Source organism: Quercus lobata, chromosome 7 (assembly GCF_001633185.2).
Source record: "Quercus lobata isolate SW786 chromosome 7, ValleyOak3.0 Primary Assembly, whole genome shotgun sequence".
Lineage (NCBI taxonomy): Eukaryota > Viridiplantae > Streptophyta > Magnoliopsida > Fagales > Fagaceae > Quercus > Quercus lobata.
The window spans coordinates 47,222,693-47,243,585 of record NC_044910.1 but is presented as its reverse complement, the minus strand read 5'-3'; the positions used below and the strand labels follow the sequence as shown (position 1 = coordinate 47,243,585).

The 20,893-nt window shown below is 38.3% G+C and overlaps 2 protein-coding genes across 2 annotated transcripts in view; one reads left to right on the top strand and one right to left on the bottom strand.

Annotated features, from left to right (window-relative positions):
- The first annotated feature begins 5,521 nt into the window (after positions 1 to 5,521).
- LOC115952996 overlaps positions 5,522 to 20,893 on the top strand; it is a 34,084-nt gene continuing 18,712 nt past the window's right edge. Inside the window, exon 1 of the mRNA XM_031070398.1 lies at positions 5,522 to 5,574. The gene's annotated coding sequence lies outside the window, so the exon portion shown is untranslated. The remainder of the gene's footprint in view (positions 5,575 to 20,893) is intronic.
- On the bottom strand, positions 14,188 to 14,896 carry LOC115953000 (probable histone H2B.3). Its single transcript, XM_031070402.1, has one exon. The coding sequence runs from the start codon at positions 14,795 to 14,797 to the stop codon at positions 14,405 to 14,407; it is 393 nt and encodes a 130-aa protein (XP_030926262.1). The 5' UTR covers positions 14,798 to 14,896; the 3' UTR covers positions 14,188 to 14,404.

The following is a 20,893-nucleotide window of genomic DNA, read 5'->3' as shown; positions in this document are numbered from 1 at the left end:
GGGAATCATAATATTCTCTAATCAGTTTGAAGTCGTTTTTAACCTGGTTGAATCTATTGTTTGGTTAGCACATCTGCACATGTTGTCCTTTAAGACTAGCTTAGCCTATTCCTGGCCTCTTAGTCTGGGTCTGGTTAACATGGCTGGCCCAAACTAACTTATTGCTCAAAAACTCCAATTCTTACTGCTTAGTTGAGTTTAGATTGTGGTATTTGAACGCACAGGGTATGAAAGAGCACCTTAACTTTGTTGTAGATTATTTTTCACTTAATTGGAAGAGTAACGAAAAAACTAAGGACACACATCGGCTTGGTACATAGGCATAGACCGTATTAAGCAATGGATAAAATTTTGAGCTGATATTTATTTATTTTGCGAAAATGTGCCAGCATTTCTGTATGCTCATGGAACAAGTTTCACAGATTGGCAAAATCGGGTTATTAGTACAAAAGATTCTTCCTTTCTACAAAATTGTCCCCCCCCCCCCCCTTCCTTCCCTTCTTCTAATTCGTCTTCTTTATACTGCAATTTATGTCATCTATACCATATGGCATGAAGTTTCGAAACCTTCTCTAAGTATTTTAGACTAGAAAATCAAATCTATCTTTTGTTAAAATTGGTGGCAATTGAAACGTGCTAGCCTGTGGAATAAACTAGTTTTGAATGCTTAGTTGAATTTTTATTGATGTTTCAGGTTTTAAAAGCTAGAGAGAGTATATATGAGGGAGACTCCTGTAGCAGATAACACAATACAGAGAGAAATTTATGTTTATTGCTTATATTTACTTTTAAAAATGATCCTATAATTCCTTGCTCCATCTTTATATTAACATTATGTCAAAATGTTATGATATTATTATGGTGCAATGTAAATGATTACTAAACTATGAAGCACGGGTGCGTTTCGGGACTCGGGTGTAGGTGCGGGTGCGGGTGCGGGACCCGGCAATTTTTGAAAAAATAGGGTGCGGGTGCGGCGGGACTTGGTGATTAAAAAATGATTAAAAATATTTTTATTTATATTTTCTATATATTTTTACTATTAAAATATTCTTAAAAAACACATTAATATACTTGATTTACAAAACAAAGAAAGAATAAGGCAAGAAGCGCATCTTAGGTCAGAAATTCGGCCTCTCCGGCGAGTTTCAAGGTCGATTTCGGCCTGTTTCGGCCGTATCGGTCGCCGGCCGATATGTACCGATGTGGCCGAAACAGGCCGAAATCGGCCGAAACAGGCCGGTTCGGTGCGAATCTAAGCCGATTCGGCGCGAATCGAGCCGCATCGGCAAAAAAAAAAAAAAAAAAAAGCAGACGCGGCACTGACGCGCGGTCTACCACGTCGGACATCACGTCCCACGTCGCGCCGCATCGGACTTGGGTGCGGCACCCTCCCAGCCGCGTCCGTGCATTCTAGTTACTAAAAGAACTTGTGAGCATTGGTCTATTTCCTAGTAACTTGTAATGAAGCATGTATATAGGTACTGTGGGCTTTTATACCTGAGCAGTAAGGATTGCGGCAACTAAATGATTTGTACAGGGCCTTTTGATATATATATATATATATATATAGAGAGAGAGAGAGAGAGAGAGAGAGAGAGATTAAGTTAAACGTGACTCATTATAAATTGGAACAAAATCTAAAAAGCCAGTGATTTAGCAGAGATTCTCAGTTATACAGGACAATCACTCATTATCAATTATCAGGATTAAAAAAATGACTTTTTTATGGGGGTGAAAATGGAGAATTTATTAATATTTAAAATCAATGTACATCAAGTATGTCCTTTAGACACATGTAGTTTATTGTCTGTTTATAAAAGGAATCATTGAGCACTCTCTAGGAGAGCATTTCTACAAAAGGTTCCACATATAATTACAAGAAACAAAAGATGAACATTTTGCATATGTTTCCAGTTGATTGCTTTGCTACCTTCCCCTTTTTGCTAGCTTGTCCGCCACTCCACTTGCCTCATGGTAAGTATGATGTAGACGGACCGTCCTGTCTCTAGCCAGGAGTATCCAGCAATCACAAAATCACAAAACAAAGGTCAATTACAACAACAACTTCTTGAAGAAAGTTTGGTGGAAATAATTACAAGGATATGGGATGTTTATAAAGGAGTTGGCATAATCAAGAATAGGTTACGTCATAAAAAAGTTCTACTTGTCCTAGATGATGTTAGTGATGTGAACCAATTAGAAAATTTGGTTGGAGAGCCTGACTAGTTTGGATTGGGGAGTCGGATCATCATAACAATAAGAGATAAACATGTGTTGGTTGAACGAGGAGTTCTTAAAATATATGAGCTTAATGGACTAAAGAATAATGACGCCTTAAAACTTTTTTGTTTGAAAGCCTTCAAAAATGAGCAACCCAAAGAAGATTATACGCAGCTCTCTCAGGAAGTTGTAAATTATGCTAGTTGCCTTCCGTTAGCTCTTGTTAAATTTGGTTCTTTTTTAATTGAAAGAAAAATAGATGTATGGCAAATTGCATTGGACTATTTTTTTAAAAAAAATCCTAAAAAAGAAATATTTAATATACTTAAGATAAGTTATGATGGACTAGAGGAGGAAGAGTGGAAGGAGATATTCTTAGATATTGCATGTTTCTTTAAAGGGCGGTCCAAATTTGAAGTAATTCGTATATTAGAGAATTGTGGTTTTAATGCAAGATTTGGTATAAGTGTTCTCCTGGACAAATCTCTCCTAACGGTCACAAGAGACAATGAAGAATTAGGGATGCATGATCTACTACAAGAAATGGGTAAAAAAATTGTTCATCAACAATCATGTGGAGAGCTTGGAAGGCAGAGTAAGTTGTGGCTTTTTGAGGACTTGCTTCATGTACTGGAGAACAATATGGTAAGAAGCTATAATTTTATTTTAGCGAATAAGATTAAGTATAGTGACATAATTGTGTTCAATAAATTAGTTCTTGAAAAGAAAAAACTTCAATAGGTAAGTGGTTGCCTAAGTAACAAAATATAGAATATGTTCATTTAACATGCTAATATATTATCTATGACGAATTCTTAGAGCATTCATGTTAGTTCGTGTAAAATTTGTTGTCTAATATATTAATACTATTTCTCCTCAAACAAAAACCACTCTCTCTCACACACACAATCTTCCTTTCCAAACCCATTAAACCCAAGACACACACACTCTCTCTCTCTCTCTCTCTCACACACACGGTCCAAACGGAAATCACTCTCTCACATCACCACCACCTACCCCACCTCGACAAATTAACTCAAAATCCATCTACAACTAGTTCTGCAATGATCCAAACAACCAGATCCTTCTTGATTTGATCAGTGACCATAGTCGACGATTTCAACCCCCCCCCCCCCCCCCCCTCACACTGATGGTGAGATTGTGAGTTTGTCCACACCTTGGATCTCTGTTGTATGCTTTTTTGTGCTACCGATTGGATCTTTGTTGTATGCTTTTTTATCTCCTTTGAAGGCATTTACTGTAGTAATTCTAATGTTTGCTTTTGAAATCATAAGCAACAAATGCAATTCAAGCCATAGTCATCAAGAAAAGGAAAGCAGATTTCAACTTTGAAGAATTTCCTGAAGTTTTTTCAAAGATGTCTAATCTTAGATTGCTAATAATTGATGAGTTGCACAGCCCAAATGCTCTCAATCGTGTTCCTGATGGCCTAAGACATCTTTCATGGAAATTTTGTTCGTTAAAATGTTTGCCATCTAGTTTCCAACCAAAGGAAATTGTTGAACTTGACTTGTCGTTTAGCAAGTGTGAATATCCCTGGGAAGGAGCAAAGGTAATTTGGTTCTTTTAACTGTCTTTCTATTATTTATTATTTCTCTTTTCTTTAAGTGTAGCTACAATAAAGTGCCGGTGTATTTGAGCTTTCTCCTTTCATTAATAAGGCTGTTTTAATTTCAAAGAAATCTTTACTTATTAAACTAAATTCTATGTTTAATGGTTTTTTTTTCTTCTTTTTAACAGTGTTTAGGAAAGTTAAAGTCCATCAATCTTTCCTTTTCCAAGAACCTTATTAGGACACCTGACTTTTCGGGGGTTACAAGACTTGAGATACTAGGCCTTGAAGAGTGCACTAATTTGGTTGGGTTACACCCATCTATTGGACAACTCAGCAAGCTTAAAAGTTTAGATCTGAGTTACTGCAAATCTCTTACCAATCTTCCCAGCTTGTTAGCTAAAATGGAGTCCTTTACCTCTATTGATCTTTTTGGTTGCTCAAAAATCAAGAAGATTCCAGAATTTAAGGGAACAATGAAAAGCCTATCACGACTTATTTTGGGTTGGACTGCTATTGAGGAAGTACCACCCTCTTCAACCGAGTGTTTGACTGCCCTTGAAATTCTTTGTCTAAACTAACTGTAAAAATCTCGAATGCCTTCCAAGCAACATCAATAGTTTGAGGCCTCTTAAAATTCTCAATCTTACCGGATGCTCAAAACTTGCCAACCTGCCAGAGAACTTATGGAAAATGAAGTGTTTGGAAAGACTTGAATTGAGTATGATGCCTCAAATTGAAGAAATAGAACTTAATGGTATAGGTTGCTTGTCCTCGTTAAAATATTTATCACTTAAGTGAAAACAATTTTGTCACCCTGCTTGCATTCTGCAGTCAACTTTCAAAACTTGAAGCTCTTGATTTGAGCCTCTGCAAGAAGCTTCGATCATTGTCAGAGCTTCCATCAACCATGAGATATATAAATATGGAAAGCTGTTGTTCCCTAGAACCATCACCAGTACTGCTTAGACAAAGTAGTTTGTCACGACCTTATTCTTCCCCATTTTTTCGTGGGTATGATGAGAGCAGTGGTGGAGTGGTATTTACAATATTGAACCGTTACCTACAGGTAATCTCTTCTCTCTCTTTGACTCTTCTCTTCACTTGTTAAATGGAATATCATGTGTTTTTTTTTTGGGTGCAGGGACTCTTTTGTCAAAAAACTGGATATAAAACTGCTACCAAAAGAAAAGAGGATGGATCTAAAACTGAATTTCAGATCATTATTCCTGGATGTTTAGTTCTGCGGTGGTTAACTCATTGAAGTTGGGGGAACTCAATAAGCGTACTGTTGTCTCCAAATTGATGTAATAGTAGGTGGATGGGATTCACTCTATGTGCTTTTTTCAATATAAGTATGAGTGACTATTCTGGTTTTAGAGCTCGTGTGAAAGCCATTGGTGATATGCCTCACAGTCAATATGTCTCTCAATTGTTTTTTAGAGAATGTAGGAAGTACCACATTTGGTTATTGTATTTGTCTCGTGATGATTGGTTTAGTACTGTTGGGAATGGTGAATGCAGTAAGATTGAGGTTGTATTTGAAGAGGACTCTGGTCTAAGATATCTTAGTTCAAGAAATCCTGTGCTGCGATGTGGGGTCAGTTTGGTATACCAAGCAAATGCACGATGCAGTAGCAGTGGCCGTGTCATTACTTTTGAAGGTTGGAATTATGTCCATCATGGATTTTTCAATTCAAAGAGAAGCCGTGATGAGTTTGATGACTAAGCATTTATTTAATGTGAAAAAAATGAAATATTTCCCTCTTCATCCAATGGTTATGACCAACTCCAACATCCTTCCCGTTATAAGTCTAATCCTAATTTATTTTATTTTATTTCTTGCCGTATGGTTGGTTTGGTCGCTTACAAGTATAGTCCAGATATCCTTTAGTTTTTCTTCATCGATTTTAAGAAGCTTAATAACTAGTATAAAACCTTAGGTAAGTTAAGAATATGATTCGGATAGGAAATAAATTCTCAAGCTTCACTTATTACACTGCTCTAATAAAATTTTTTGATAATGTAGATGGTTCAAACCTAATTTTGCATCCTATTTATGGTTGATTAGTGTTCCTTCTTTTATCTATGTGAAAACTGAAAACCTAGTTCTTTGATTGTGTGTATTTGCTATTCACGCTTTGAGTAAATTTTGTTGGTTTTTGAGATTGGTACCATTTGTTGGTTTTTGAGTAAACTGAGATTGCTCCCCTTGGGTTCTTTAGAAGTGTTTATTTGTGGAGAATCAAGCCCAAAATTTCAAATGTATAATGAACAAAAGGCTAATGGTGCTTTGACAAGAGAAAATTAAAATGCTAATAATGAAAGTGCAGAAAAGCATAAAAACATAACAGGTCTGAAACTTCGACCCACAGTCACACAGAAGAAGAAATTGAGGAAGGTCGTGAGGAAGAAAGGGAAGGTTCCCCTGTACCCATATTTCCACCCCTAAAGTTCAAAATTGTGAGAATGTCTCTTGGCTAAGTGAGTTTTTGCTCTCAAGTTTCAGCTCTATAGGAAAAATGTGGTTTAACAGGTCTGAAACTTCGACCCATAGTCACACAGAAGAGGAAATTGAGGGAGGTCTTGAGGAAGAGAGGAAATGTTCCCCTGTACCCATATTTCCACCCCCAAACTTCAGAATTGTGAGATTGTTGATTGGCTGAATGGGCTTTTGCTCTCAAGTTTCAGGTCTTTAGGGAGAATGTGGCCCCCCTTTTTATGAGCTAAAGAGAGAGTTTTATATGGAGTTTGGGGTGTTGCTCTTGACTGGTTTTTGAGTGGTGGAAGAGGCTTTTATCCCCAATGATACCAATTTGGTGTTTTGGTTTGGGTTGCTTTTGTTTAGGGAAGAGTTTTGATAAGCTCTTTACATAATTTTGGGAATAAAGGAGGTTTGCTCTAATTGGTTGCCTTTGGTCAAACATTTCAGACCATTGGGAGGCTCACCTAAGTAAGGTCTAGCAAATGGAGTTGGCCAATGGGAGCCAAATATGTTTTAAAGGTAAAAGTGGGTTAAGGTAGAAACTTTAGGCCACAGTCACCCAGAGCATAAAAACTATTTTCGGGTGGAAATTTTGGATACAAGACTTATTCCATGAGCCTGAGGTGCTACTAGTGTCTCTTGCCCACTTGGTAGCACGTATAAGCTGGGCTCATGCAAAAGGCCCGAAAGGAACTGACCCATACCCTCCAAACCACACTTCCTCAATTTCCCTCAATAAGTCGCATGGGCTTGGGCCATACTTAAAAGAATAAAATATAATATAATACATGAATTGAGCTCACAAGGAAGTCGGACTTGGTTGAATCGGGCTTGTAGAAAATGTGTCGCGAAAATGGGTATCAACAATTGATACCATTTGTTGAATTTTTTTTCTCTGTAAAATTTTTAGGATGAGAGACGAGGGGAGTAGAAGTTTCTACATTCTGAAGAATTCTCATTTAGTTTCTTTTTTTCTTGCTTCTACTGCCATTGATATTTAGCAGTTTGCACTAATGATTTTTTTGGTTAACTCTTACAGTTAAGATTTGAGGAAATTATACGTTGATAGTCATCCATAAAGAAATTTTTTGGGGCAGATTAATATTTCTGCAATCTCTCTCTCTGATTTGTTTCAACATTGAAGGTTTTATTTTTTTTTTTAAATAAATAAATTCATCCATGTGCAATTTTTTAGTTGGATTAATATTGATGATACTACCATTGGGTTTTATAGGGACAAAATGGCCTTATGCCCTTTTCACCCAAATTATATAGCATTTTGCTCTTCTTTCCAAACTAATTAGGAAAATGCTCTTCTTTTGAAAATCGACTTTCTCAAAATCGAGTTAAAAAAAAAAAAAAAATTTTGGAGCCCTATAGTGACGTTTTTAAGGACCTATAGTGACGTTTTGTTACTTGATATCATGAAATCGAGTTATAAGCAATAAAGTTATAAAACGTCACTATAGGTCCTTGAAAACGTCACTATAGGGCTTAACTCGATTTTGAAAAAGTCGAGTTTCAAAAGAGGAGCATTTCCTAATTAGTTTGGGAAGAGGGGCAAAAGGCTATATAATTTGGGTGAAAAGGGCATAAGGCAATTTTGTCTGGTTTTATAGTTGATGAAGTAGCTAAGGAATTTGAGAATGTTATTTTTATTGTTTGTGTTAAGAGTAGTTCCAAAAGAAGTCCCAAAGGTCAACAGAGCATGCCCAACAGCTAGTTCCCAACGACTACTTCAAGAATTCATTAGAACGATGCCATTCTGGTTGCATGAAGACTATTGAATGTATTTAATGAAACGCTGCGTTTATACTTACTGAAACGCTGCGTTTATACTTACTGAAACGCTGCGTTTTATATATCTGATATTATCCATGTGCTACGCTGCGTTTTGTTTAGCTATTGTTAGTCGGTTAGGCAGTCTGTTAGGTAGTTTTTAACAGTTACTTAGTTCCTAATTTCTCTCCGCACTTTATGGATCAATCCCGTTAATTCGGGGATCCCTGATGAGTCCGTGGTTGATCCTTGTGTATATATATATATATTGTACATCACAGTAATGGATAGTTAAGCTGTCATTCATCAGAATCTTTCTTCTTCTCTCTCGAACTTCCTCTCTTTTCTCCTTGAGTTTGTAGCTTCTTTCTGAGTGATTTACTGTGTGAACACCATTGTTGTAATTTGTAAAGCTTGGATTGAATACAGAGCATGCCCAACAGCTAGTTCCCAACAGCTACTTCAAGAATTCATTAGAACGATGTCGTTCTGGTTGCACGAAGACTATTGAATGTATTTAATGAAATGCTTCGTTTATACTTACTGAAACGCTGCGTTTTATATATCTGATATTATCCATGTGCTATGCTGCGTTTTGTTTAGCTATTGTTAGTCGGTTAGGCAGTCTGTTAGGTAGTTTTTAACAGTTACTTAGTTCCTAATTTCTCTCTGCACTTAACAGATCAATCCCGTTAATTTCGGGATCTCTGATGAGTCTGTGGTTGATCCTTGTGTCTATATATATATATATATATATATATATATATATTGTACATCACAGTAATGAATAGTTAAGCTGTCATTCATCAGAATCTTTCTTTTTCTCTCTCGAGCTTCCTCTCTTTTCTCTTTGAGTTTGTAGCTTCTTTCTGAGTGATTTACTATGTGAACACCATCATTGTAATCTGTAAAGCTTGGATTGAACCTTTTCATGGTATCAGAGCTGCCACGATCCCAAGGTCCAACAATGGCCGAAACTAATTCAACATCAACTTCCTCTACTATGCCGTCAACCTCCACCACCATGCCTTCAATCTCTTCATCCATCAATCTCACTAACCAACCTCTACTGTTGCTGTCAAACATGTCAAACATGATGACAGTCAAGCTCGATTCTTCCAATTATATTGTTTGGAAGCACCAAATTTCCATGGTATTGGAAACATATTCTATGCTTGAACTTCTTGATGAAGTTCCTCTTATTCCTGAGAAATTTCTCAAGGATCTTTCTGGAGCTGTTACCTCTGTGATTAATCCAGATTATCTCATATGGAAGTCAAAGGAAACATAGACACCTAATTGAAACAACAAGCACCTTACTTTCACAAGCCTCTCTACCTTCCACATATTGGTCCTTTGCTGTTCAGTCAACACTGGCACTCATCAATCTCCTTCCAACAGTCACCTTAGACTTTATGTCACCTTGGTTTAAACTCTATGGTTATAATCCAGATATCTTTTCTCTTAAAGTTTTTGGCTGTGCTTGTTACCCTTACCTCAGACCATACAATTAACACAAACTTAATCACAGAACAGCCGAATGCATCTTCTTAAGCTATTCCAATGTTTCTAAGGGATACTTGTGCCTTGATTTACTCACTAACAAGTTGTATACCTGCAAGCATGTGTTGTTTAATGAACACAGATTCCCTTTTCCTCTTACATCTCCTTCTGTCACACCTTCTCACCTACCAACTCCAGACATATGGCTGTCCAATCTCTTGTACCTTCACTCTTCCAATCAGCCTTCTATCCTAGGTCCCTACACACCTAATTCTTCCTCTTTTCCCATACATGTCTCTAGTCCTATCCCATCTGTCTCTAGTCCTAGTCTAGCTCCTATTCCTAGTCCTTCATCTTAGTCTCACTCTCTATCTCCATCCCAATCTCAACCTATACACTTCCCTACCACTTTACAACCTACTGCCTCAGCTCCTTCTCCTTCCTTGCCACTTGCTCCTCCACAAAATACTTCAGCTTCTACCCTTATCTCTACTCCAGCACCTATCAATTCCCATTCCATGATCACCAGATCTAAGAATGGTATCACTAAGCCTAAACTTTGTTTTAAGGCTATGCGTGATTACACTCATACTGAACCTCTATCCTACAAGGTTGCTTCTAAGTTTCCTCAATGGGTTCAAGCTATGGATGCAGAATTTTCTGCCTTGCAAAGACAGAAAACTTGGTCTCTTGTTCCTGCTCCTATTGGCATCAATTTGGTGGGGTGTAAGTGGGTGTATAAGTTGAAATTACATAGTGATGGAACCATTGCTCGCTATAAAGCCAGATTGGTTGCAAAGGGATTTCATCAGCAGGCAGGTGTGGACTACACTGAGACATTCAGTCCAGTTGTGAAACCTGCTACAGTCCGACTTGTTCTTTCAATAGCAGTGAGTCTTCATTGGCCTTTCAGGAAATTGGATGTCTCCAATGCCTTTTTCCATGGTTTTCTAAAGGAGGAAGTCTACATGGCGCAGCCCCTAGGCTATGTGGATCATGACTTTCCTCATCATGTCTGCCGGTTGCATAAATCTTTGTATGGCTTGAAACAAGCTCCTAGAGCCTGGTTTGACAGATTTGCCTCTCAGTTGTTACATCTTGGCTTTGAAGCTTCCATGGCAGATTCCTCTTTATTTGTGTATCACTCTCATCAACTCATCATTTATCTCCTTGTGTATGTTGATGATATTATCATCACTGGCAACTCATCTTCCCAAGTCTCTCATCTAGTCACTGCTCTTAGTCAAGCTTTTGAGCTTAGGGATTTGGGTGCTCTTTCCTATTTTTTGGGCATTCAAATTATGCCTTCACGATTTGGGCTTACCTTATGTCAGTCAAAATATGCCTCAGATGTGCTTCACAGGTTCCACATGGAGAATTCCAAGCCCACAAAGACTCCTTGTTGTCCTAATGTGCGTCTTACTCCTTTTGATGGTTCTGTTTTACCTGATCCCTCTGAATATAGGAGCATGGTGGGTGCTCTCCAATATTTGACTTTCACACGCCCTGATTTAGCTTTCAGTGTGCATCAGCTCTGCTAGTTCATGAATCATCCCACTACTTCTCATTTGGAGGCAGCCAAGCGTGTTCTCCGTTATGTGAGGGGCACTTTGCATTTTGGCATACATCTTGCTCCAGGTCCTCTCACCTTCCCAGCCTTCTCTGATGCGGATTGGGCTAGCGACCCCACTGACAGAAAGTCTACTACTGGCATGTTGATCTTCCTTGGCTCAAGCCCAATTTCTTGGTCTTCCAAGAAACAATCCACTGTTTCCCGTTCTTCCACAAAGGCAGAGTATCATGCCTTGGCTTCCACAGCAGCTGAGTTAGCTTGGCTTTGCACACTTTTCAAAGAACTTAAGCTGTTTCTTCCTCACATCCCCATACTTTAGTGTGATAACAACTCTGCTATTGCTTTGGCCTCTAATCCTATGTTTCATTCCAGAACCAAACACATTGAGGTTGACTACCATTATGTGAGGGGCTGTGTTCTTCGGAGTACTTTGGGGATTAAGTTCATCTCTGGTCGTGACAATTTTGCTGATATTTTTACCAAACCCTTGCCTAGTCCCCATTTTCTACTCTTGGCTAACACTGCCTCGAGTTTGAGGGGGGATGTTGAGAGTAGTTCTAGAAGAAGTCCCAAAGGTCAACAGAGCATGCCCAACAGCTAGTTCCCAACGGCTACTTCAAGAATTCATTAGAACAATGCCGTTCTGGTTGCACGAAGATTATTGAATGTATTTAATGAAATGCTGCGTTCATACTTACTGAAACGCTGCATTTTATATATCTGATATTATCCATGTGCTACGCTGCGTTTTGTTTAGCTATTGTTAATCGGTTAGGCAATCTGTTAGGTAGTTTTTAACAGTTACTTAGTTCCTAATTTCTCTCCGCACTTTCCGGATCAATCCCGTTAATTCCGGGATCTCTAATGAGTCCGTGGTTGATCCTTGTGTGTATATATATATATTGTACATCACAGTAATGAATAGTTAAGCTGTCATTCATCAGAATCTTTCTTCTTCTCTCTCGAACTTCCTCTCTTTTCTCCTTGAGTTTGTAGCTTCTTTCTGAGTGATTTACTGTGTGAACACCATTGTTGTAATCTGTAAAGCTTGGATTGAATCTTTTCAGTTTGGAATTTTAGTTCTTAATTGAAGATTCAAGTTCATCAATGAGTGCATATATATTGTTTGTGAAAATGTCTGAATGAGTTTTTATTTTTATGTATTTTTGTTCTTTGTTCGTGATTTTTCTAAGGCTTGCATGACAATTCCTTTTGCTTTTGCAGTTAGGAAAAGACTGTGGAGTAAGGGGAATTGGAGAAAGAAACTATTTTGGCTCTTTTTTCGTTGGATCTCAAGAGATAGAGACTGAAAACAAGAAGATTCAATGACATATTTTAAAAAGTTTACACGGTTAAATGAAAATCAAGATTTGAGGCAGTTGTCATATGATAAGTATCTTGCTAGTTGTCTTAAATGATGGTCTGTGTACACCATCCTTGTCCTTGTTTACAAATTTATTTACTCATACAAGTAAATAACAATGAAGTTATTTGTTTGCTGTCTTCCGGAGTTGAATTTTGTTATTCTTATATAAAAGACTAGTTCGTGTGGAAATCGAGTAATAAATCAAATACATTATTCCAAGTTTCAGGTGTTCGGAGACTTTTCTTGTTGTGATAGTTTGGTTGAGATGCACCCATCTATTGATTTTAGTAAATTTCATGGCACTGAGACTTGAAGAAATGTAGTTGATAAATGGTTATGGACTTGGAGGTTGTTGAGGGCTAATTCCATACATAGCATCAGATTTAAGTATCGAAACAACCCAGAAAGAAAGAGGCCTAAATTGGTTTTTCCTTAATTCGCCTACTCACATATCCGCAGTTCCCAGCAGCAGGTAGGGGTCCCACTTGCACACAAATTCAAGCAGGACCCCAGGTCCAGTCCTCATCAATACAAGCGTCTTCCTCAAGCAAAGCAATCAAGGAAAGTTCAGAACTCACTTTCGCCATGGTTCAGCGGCCTTAACAAAGATTCATGAAAGGACAGGTCCTACGGTCCTGTATCGAGGTCACCATCAACTCCAGGGAGCAGGGTCAAACGGTCCAGCACCTCGGAGACACAGCAAGATGCAAAAAACGAGATCACATATTGAAAGCTTGTTTGAGGTGAGGAATTCCAGTTGCAGGAGGAAGAAGAAAAAGCGAGGCAAGGACTTTCCTCTTCTCAGAGGATAAAAGGCTGTGCCCAAATTAGCTAGAGAAACCAAGAGGTAAAAGTGGGGGCTTACGAAAACATTTGTCAGTCTTTGTAATAACACCAAGCAAAATGTGAATGTAGGTGTGGTGGAATTCATCCAAAGATTCATGGACACAGCCTTGGATTGTTATGACGACAATGAGGAACATGAACTTGTTGGGGTGTGGATCAACAATATGCTCTGGGAATATAGGTTGCACCTCGAGAACCTAAATATTGTGCAATTTGTCGATCTGTTACAGAAGGCTCGAAGGACAGCCCTCATAGTATCAGAGAGGAGATAAAAGAGTCCGAGTGTTTGTATGCGTGATTTGTAGCTGGATTTGGGCTTTAAGACAGGATTTAAAATTTTCTATTTATAAACCCCGACTTATGTGAAAAATTCAAAAATAGTATGGCGATTATCTAATGATTGTGCATTTGTTCTTCAAGCTGATTGGAATGTCTTTTTAAGACTGATAGCGCGAGAAGTCTAAAATTGTTTGCACAACAGTCTTTCATTTCATATATACAAAATAAATAAATAAATTTTTTTTTAAAAAAAACTATATAGATTATAAACCATTTTTATGAGTAGGTGACAATCTTCCAAGAAAGCCATTCTCACATACAAGAATTCAGTCATTAATCAAAACCAATCCTGATTTTTCCGGGAAATCTTCCATTAAAAGTTCAAAATTCCCAAGCATATTCTAATTCAAGTTAAAAAATCTCACACTACCCTTGATCCATTTTCCAAACAAATATGCCTCAAATAAAAAGCCAAGAAATCGGTCTCATATTTTTTTTTTTAGCAAAAACACCACTACCATTACCATCTCCCAAAAAAAATCACAACCCACTGTATATATCAAATACACAAATCAACATTATCCCATTTCCCGTTTAGTAAATACATAATTTCAATCGTTTTCCCACCAAACACATTCACATTCACATCCCATTGAAAAACAAACAACCAATCATTCCAAACAATTCCCAGAACCAACAAATTCCATTAAATTTCTCTACCAAACATTACAGAACTATAGTTGCTTTGCCAAACAGAAACTAACAAAAACATCAAATTCAAGAACTAGTAAACTTGGTGACAGCCTCGGTTCCTTCAGAGACAGCGTGCTTAGCCAACTCACCAGGCAACACCAAACGCACCGCAGTCTGAATCTCCCGAGACATGATCGTGGGCTTCTTGTTGTACCGAGCCAACCGCGATGACTCCCGGGCGAGCTTCTCGAAGAGATCGTTGATGAAGCTGTTCATGATCCCCATAGCCTTGCTTGAAATCCCAATATCGGGGTGAACCTGTTTGAGAACCTTGAAGAGGTAGATCTTGTATGTCTCGATGCTCTTCTTGATCTTCTTCTTCTTCTTCGAATCGCTACCGCCTTCCTTCGAGATCTTCTTCTCGGCCTTCGCCGGAGCTTTCTCCGTTGGCTTCTTCTCTGCCTTTGTGGGTGCCATTGATTTTTGAGAGAGAGTGATAATTCTAGAGAGAGATTCGGAATGTGAAAAAGCTTGCAATGAAAAAAATGTGACGAAGAGGTTGGTGGGTTTGGGAGAGTTTATGTGATTTTCGTTGCGAAATAGCAAAGGATATCTAACAATATAGTTAGTTGGCCGGTTTTGAAAGAATTTGTGATAATAGCATCTCGAGTTTTTAAAACTGGAGATCCTATTAAAACTCGATCTTTTAAAACTCGTTTTGCCCGGTTTCTAAATACACTGACGTGGACAAATTTGCCAGGTGGATTAAGTAGAAATCGAGTGTATAAGACTCGAGTTATGAGAAAAATGCATTAAGTTTCAAACGCCTACTCATACGGTCTCTCTCTAAGTTCAAACACTCTTTCTCTGTCTCTCAAACACTGTCTCAGTTCAAAACACTCTCACTCAAACGGCGACAGCAGTCATCCTCAACCCGTCGGCGTGCAACAAAAATCACCCTCACCCTCACCCTCAAACGCTTTCCTCTTTCCTCACAATCGGCTTCAGTTCAAACACTCTTTCTCTGTCTCTCAAACACTCTTTCTCAGTTCAAACACTCTCACTCAAACGGCGAAATCTGTCATCCTCAACCCGTCGGCGTGCAACAAAAATCACCGTCATCCTCACCCTTAAACGCTCTCCTCTTTCCTCACAATCGGCTTCAGACGATCCCCTCACCCATACCGTGAAAATCCCTCTTGTCCCTTCTAACGAAAGTTCAAATTTTTTCAAGTTTGAAGGTATGTTTTTCTTATAAAAATTTGAGCTTTTTAAAGAATTATTCCATCTGTGTTTAGCCCAAGTGTTTGTGGTTGATAATTTCCCTTGTTAGTGCTTTAGTTTTTATTGTTTTGTTACTTGTTGCATGATTTGGGTTGCTGGTACCCTCTGTCTCTGTTTCTCCAATTTTAGAGTTTGGAATTTCATAATGTTACCTAGGGTTTTTCGTTTCTCAATTTCATTATGCATTATTTTTCTTCCTATTATTTCTCACCTAGGTTAAAATCTGAAGTTTCTGTTAATAAGGAAAGTGTTGTTGATTGATTTGAGGATGAAATCTGGGTGCTGGTTCCTCAACAGGAAAAATTATTGTTGTCAGTTGCATTTATCGGCAGCCTTAATATCAATGTATTCAATTATGTGGGCTTAGAAAATTAGTGGCAAAACTCTTCTTATTTTTTGTTTGGCCGTATAGAATATCTTACTTATACATTTTTTTAATAAAAAAACTGCCCTGTTAAAAGCTTGTTAAGTTAGTATATTCTTTTGAAATTATAGGCGCAGTGTTAATTTGAAAATAATAATGTCAATCGGCATTCACAATGGTCAACCCATGATAAATTGAATGGAAAAATTGGATGGACAGCAGTCCTGCTGAGATCAAATTTGAATGTTTTAAGATTATAAGAGACTGACATTAATAACTTAGCAAGCAGAGCCAATTTCTTCCATAGAAGTTTATATTAATGTTTTGTATGCTGTGAATCAATAAGTAATATATTTGCTTTTCAATATAGAGGCTGAGATTTTAAGCTACTTTTGCTAAAATTCCCTCATTGGAGATGGGGTTCATGATTCTCATTGTTAAAAAAAATAATAATAAAGAAGTGAGTTGGAGTAACTAACAATAAGATCATTGTCCAAAGCCCTAATTTGTTGAGGAAACTTGGATCAGAATTTGGCCATAGTTCTGCAGTATATCAACAATAAACGTTGAGGTCAATGGCCATAGGCAAAAATAATGAGAATACAAATGATTAGATCTATGAAATATTCAATACAGAGTGAAAAAATATGTATATTTTGGTCATGGGGCACCCAGATAAATATATATCTCTATTACATTTAGAGAATCAGCTAATTAATTCTTCCAACTACTCTCCTTTGAATCACCATGTCAGTTACTAAACTCAAACTGTATTAAACAGATCATGGAGACAAGCCCTACATAAGCAACATTCTGAGAAGTTTCTCAATTTTCACATTATTGTGATCAATTATAATTAGCAATGAATTATGATCATTATGAAGATCATAGTCAAAAGCCTCAAAGTTTCTGAGAGAGCTTTTATCAAGATTTACCAAAGATATTATAAATGCACAATCCCTATATTCATAACAATTCCCATCCTTTCCATCATAACACCCCCAACCCCCCCCCCCCCCCCCAAAAAATAATAATAATTCAAGAAGTGGATCACAGCAATCCTGCTCTAAAGTTTCAACATGTAGTCTAGAGTTTGTGAAACTCCTACCTGGCCTTGACTATTTAATTAAATCTAGGAAAAAAAAATCAAGTAGGAAGTGCAATTATAGATGGAGTACCAGGTTAGCTTTGGAGTGCTGCCACATTTAATACTCATTTAGCTTTGGAGTTTCATAGACTCGAGTTCCACTGTGAAATTTTTTTCCTTCCTTTTCCTCTGTTTACTCAGAGAGGTCCAGTAGGGTTGCTCTGTTTTGTTCTTCTTTTCCCTGAAGAACTCGAGTTTCATAGACTCGAGTTCCACTGGGGAAATTTTTTCCTCCCTTTTGCTCTGTTTACTCAGAGAGGTCCAGTAGGGTTGCTCTGTTTTGTTCTTTTTTTCCCTGAAGAACTCGAGTTTCATAGACTCGAGTTCTTTGTAAATTTTTTTTTTTTTGGCAAATTTTGCTCTGTGTTCCTCTGCCCATTCCAGGAATCATTGACTAGGGAATTTTTTTTGTCTTTTTTCCTGGTTATGCAGACAAACCAGAAACTGAAACGTGTGCATGCACCTGGGGAGAGGCAATGCTCTTACAAACTGCGAATATAATCCATAAACACTCATTTAGAGGCAACTAAGCTAAGAATGTAAATACACGTACATTACATCAAACAAAACTACTGAAACTTCTACGCTCTCTGTATAAACATGGTTTTACAATGCAAAATGCAGTTACATCGTAGGAAAAGGCATTGTCAATATCAACATTCTAAACATGCCCAACCACGCTTAATTTGCAATTCTAGCCATACTACTCAAATCACAATCTTCATACACATACATTAAAAAGAGATGTAGAAGTACTTTTAACAAAAACCAAAAAGTTCACATAGAGGCAATACAACGTAGTCACTTTTCCTAAGATCGGCGGTCCGTACAACGAAAACATCGTCCTTGGAAGCATGCCTGAGAAACGTAGAGTAATCACGTTAGGAGAGAAGATAGTAAACATTAGATCAACATGGAATGAACAACAAATATTTAACCGATGCATAAGTATTTGCCATCTACCTACCTACTGTGGAACATGACCGCTTGTGGAAGCGCCACGGGACTGCGGACATTTTCTGCGGTTATGCCCGGAAGCATGACACAGTCCACATGTCTGCTTGGGCTGACTCTCTATCAAATCTGCATCCTCCCTCCGCCATCCCGGTTCTCGATCCTTATTCCTCACTCCATCCATCTCGTTCCTTATTCTCGACTTCACTGGTCGACCTTTGGCCCGCAACAATGCTGGATTAGGCAACCACTTTGGCCCTATGGGATCCCTCCACAATGACTGCGACTTAGGAACCACAAATGCATGCTCATAAGTGTTAATGGCATTGTTCAAACCATAACACGGGTGAATATATGTGGTCGAATCAATATGTAAATAGTCGCATACTCTAATTGCGTGTGAACACGGGATCCCTATGTTTTGCCATTTCCCATAACTGCATGTTCTTTCCTGTAACTGAACTTCATAACTGTGATTTCCCCCTCTTGCACTACACGTGTTGAGTTGGGTAACTATTTGAAATATCAACTCTTCATTGCTAAATGGCTTGAGATAATGTTTCTCAGATTTACTCTTATTTTCCTCCCACTTGGAGAAGGCATATTTACTCCATTTCTTACCCTCTGAGAACTCAAAAAGGTATTCTTTGCGACGGTCGTGGAAATATTGAACAAGTTTGGTCCAAGTAAACTCAACCAACGCGGCAATAGGAAGGCCCCGTGCACCTTTCAATACACCATTGAAGCACTCTGATATATTGGTTGTCATTGCCCCAAAACGTCTCCCACCGTCATGTGACTGGGTCCACATATCCACAGACTCGCCCATTAGGTATGTGTATGGAAGATAATCTTGATTCTTTTCCTTGCCATCCTTCCCCGTCAACTTCTTATTTCTAATGGCCTCAATTTCCGCCTGCTTAATGGTCTCCATTATGGTATCAAATTTCACTGCCTGACTAGCATATCCGGCTTTCAACGCCGCTGACTTTAGAGTCGAGTTCTGAAAATGTGTGTTAAAGTTGCTAGCAACATGTCGAAGGCAATATCTATGAAATACCAGTGCTCTTCCATCATCCCTTGTAGGCCAGTTTGCAATGGCCTTTTTGATACCGAGATGTCGGTCAGAAATTATGCAAATGCCTTCGTTCGGTATCACGCGGCCAATCGCATCTCTGATACATTGTAAAAACCACCTCCAACTAGACCCTGACTCAGAATCCACAATAGCAAAGGCAAGAGGGAATACCTTATTGTTAGCGTCGGTTGCCATTGCAACCAACAATTTTCCCTGATACTTACCATACAGATGGGTCCCATCAATACTGATAACCGGCTTGCAATATTTGAATCCATCAATGCTTGGACCGAAAGACCAAAACACATAATTCAAAAATACTGTGTCATCTTCACCGGTGGATGTGGTACGATAGAACACCTGGGTAGTCGAATCCTGATCAATATATGCCATTAGCAACTTTTGCAACCTTTGATAAGACTCTTCCCAATTCCCAAACATCTTCCCAATCGCCTTTTGTTTCGCATCCCATACCTTGTAGTAAGAAGGCTTTTGTCCCTCATATTTTGACTCTATCATAGATCTGAGATGCTTAACTGGGGTAGTGTGATCCTCACATAACTTCTTTAGGATGTCATCTGCAATAAATTTACAACTCATCATTCTACCATCATTTCGCACCCCAGTCCGTATACACGTGTGAGGACCCTTGTACACGGTGACCATCCATAGATTGTGGAACTTGGGCTTCATGACTACGCAAACATACCACATGCATGACTCATCTACGCATTTCACACAAAGTTTTGTCGTGCTTGACCTACTGATTATAAAGTGTTTGTTTTCCTTGAGGGCACACTTTGTTAATACGCGTTGCACCTCCATTTTATTGGCAAAAGTCAAGCCTTTGCACAAATTCATCCCCTCTCTCCAACTAGACACAAATGGTGTCTCAATATGTGAAGGATCAACCAAATTTTCCCAAGTATTTTCAGAAAATGACAAGGCAGGTGGTGAGTACACAGGGATTGTGTCTGTAATGTTTTGGACACTAAGAACATTGTATGCATCAGGTTGACTACCGTCCAATGTCTCATCGTCATCAATGTCCCTCTCAAAGTCCCTAAAGTCCCCTTGTTCAATCCTGTCTTCAATCTCGTCTCTATCGCCAAATTCTTCACCGTTAATGGCAATATTTTCATCAACATAGTCATCATCATCATCCTCATCCTCATCCTCATCATCATAATCATCATCATTCTCATTGTCATCATCATCATCATCGGCATGAACATCATCATGTTGAACATGTGTAAAATACTCATATTGAGCATCTGGAACTGTAACTTGTAAACTTGTTTGAGTTTGTTGGATTTCCTCAATACCAACTTCTGCACGTGGCTCCAACTGTATGTACAACTCAATGTTAGTTACTTCAGATATTCTTTCCAACTTGTCAAACATGATCTTCACATGTTTATCTGCTTCTATCGCCATGTACTTGTAATTAATCCGGTGCTTCAGGATTTCATTTGGCATGCGATAAGTAATGTGTATGTTGTGCACAGTAGGGTTCTCACACAACTCTTCCATAACCATCATCTTCAATTCGTCAAGGGTCTTCAACCTACGATCAATTTGGGTATAATAGGTCTTTATACCCGGCCCTTCAAATGGCAATCCCTTGTTCGCATTGGCATTCTTCAACGGACCACCGTGGTATATGATTATATCAATTTCAGGCATTGTGAACCTGTTACAGTCAAGTTACTATGTTAGTTAACAAACATTTTCAAGTTCCCTGAT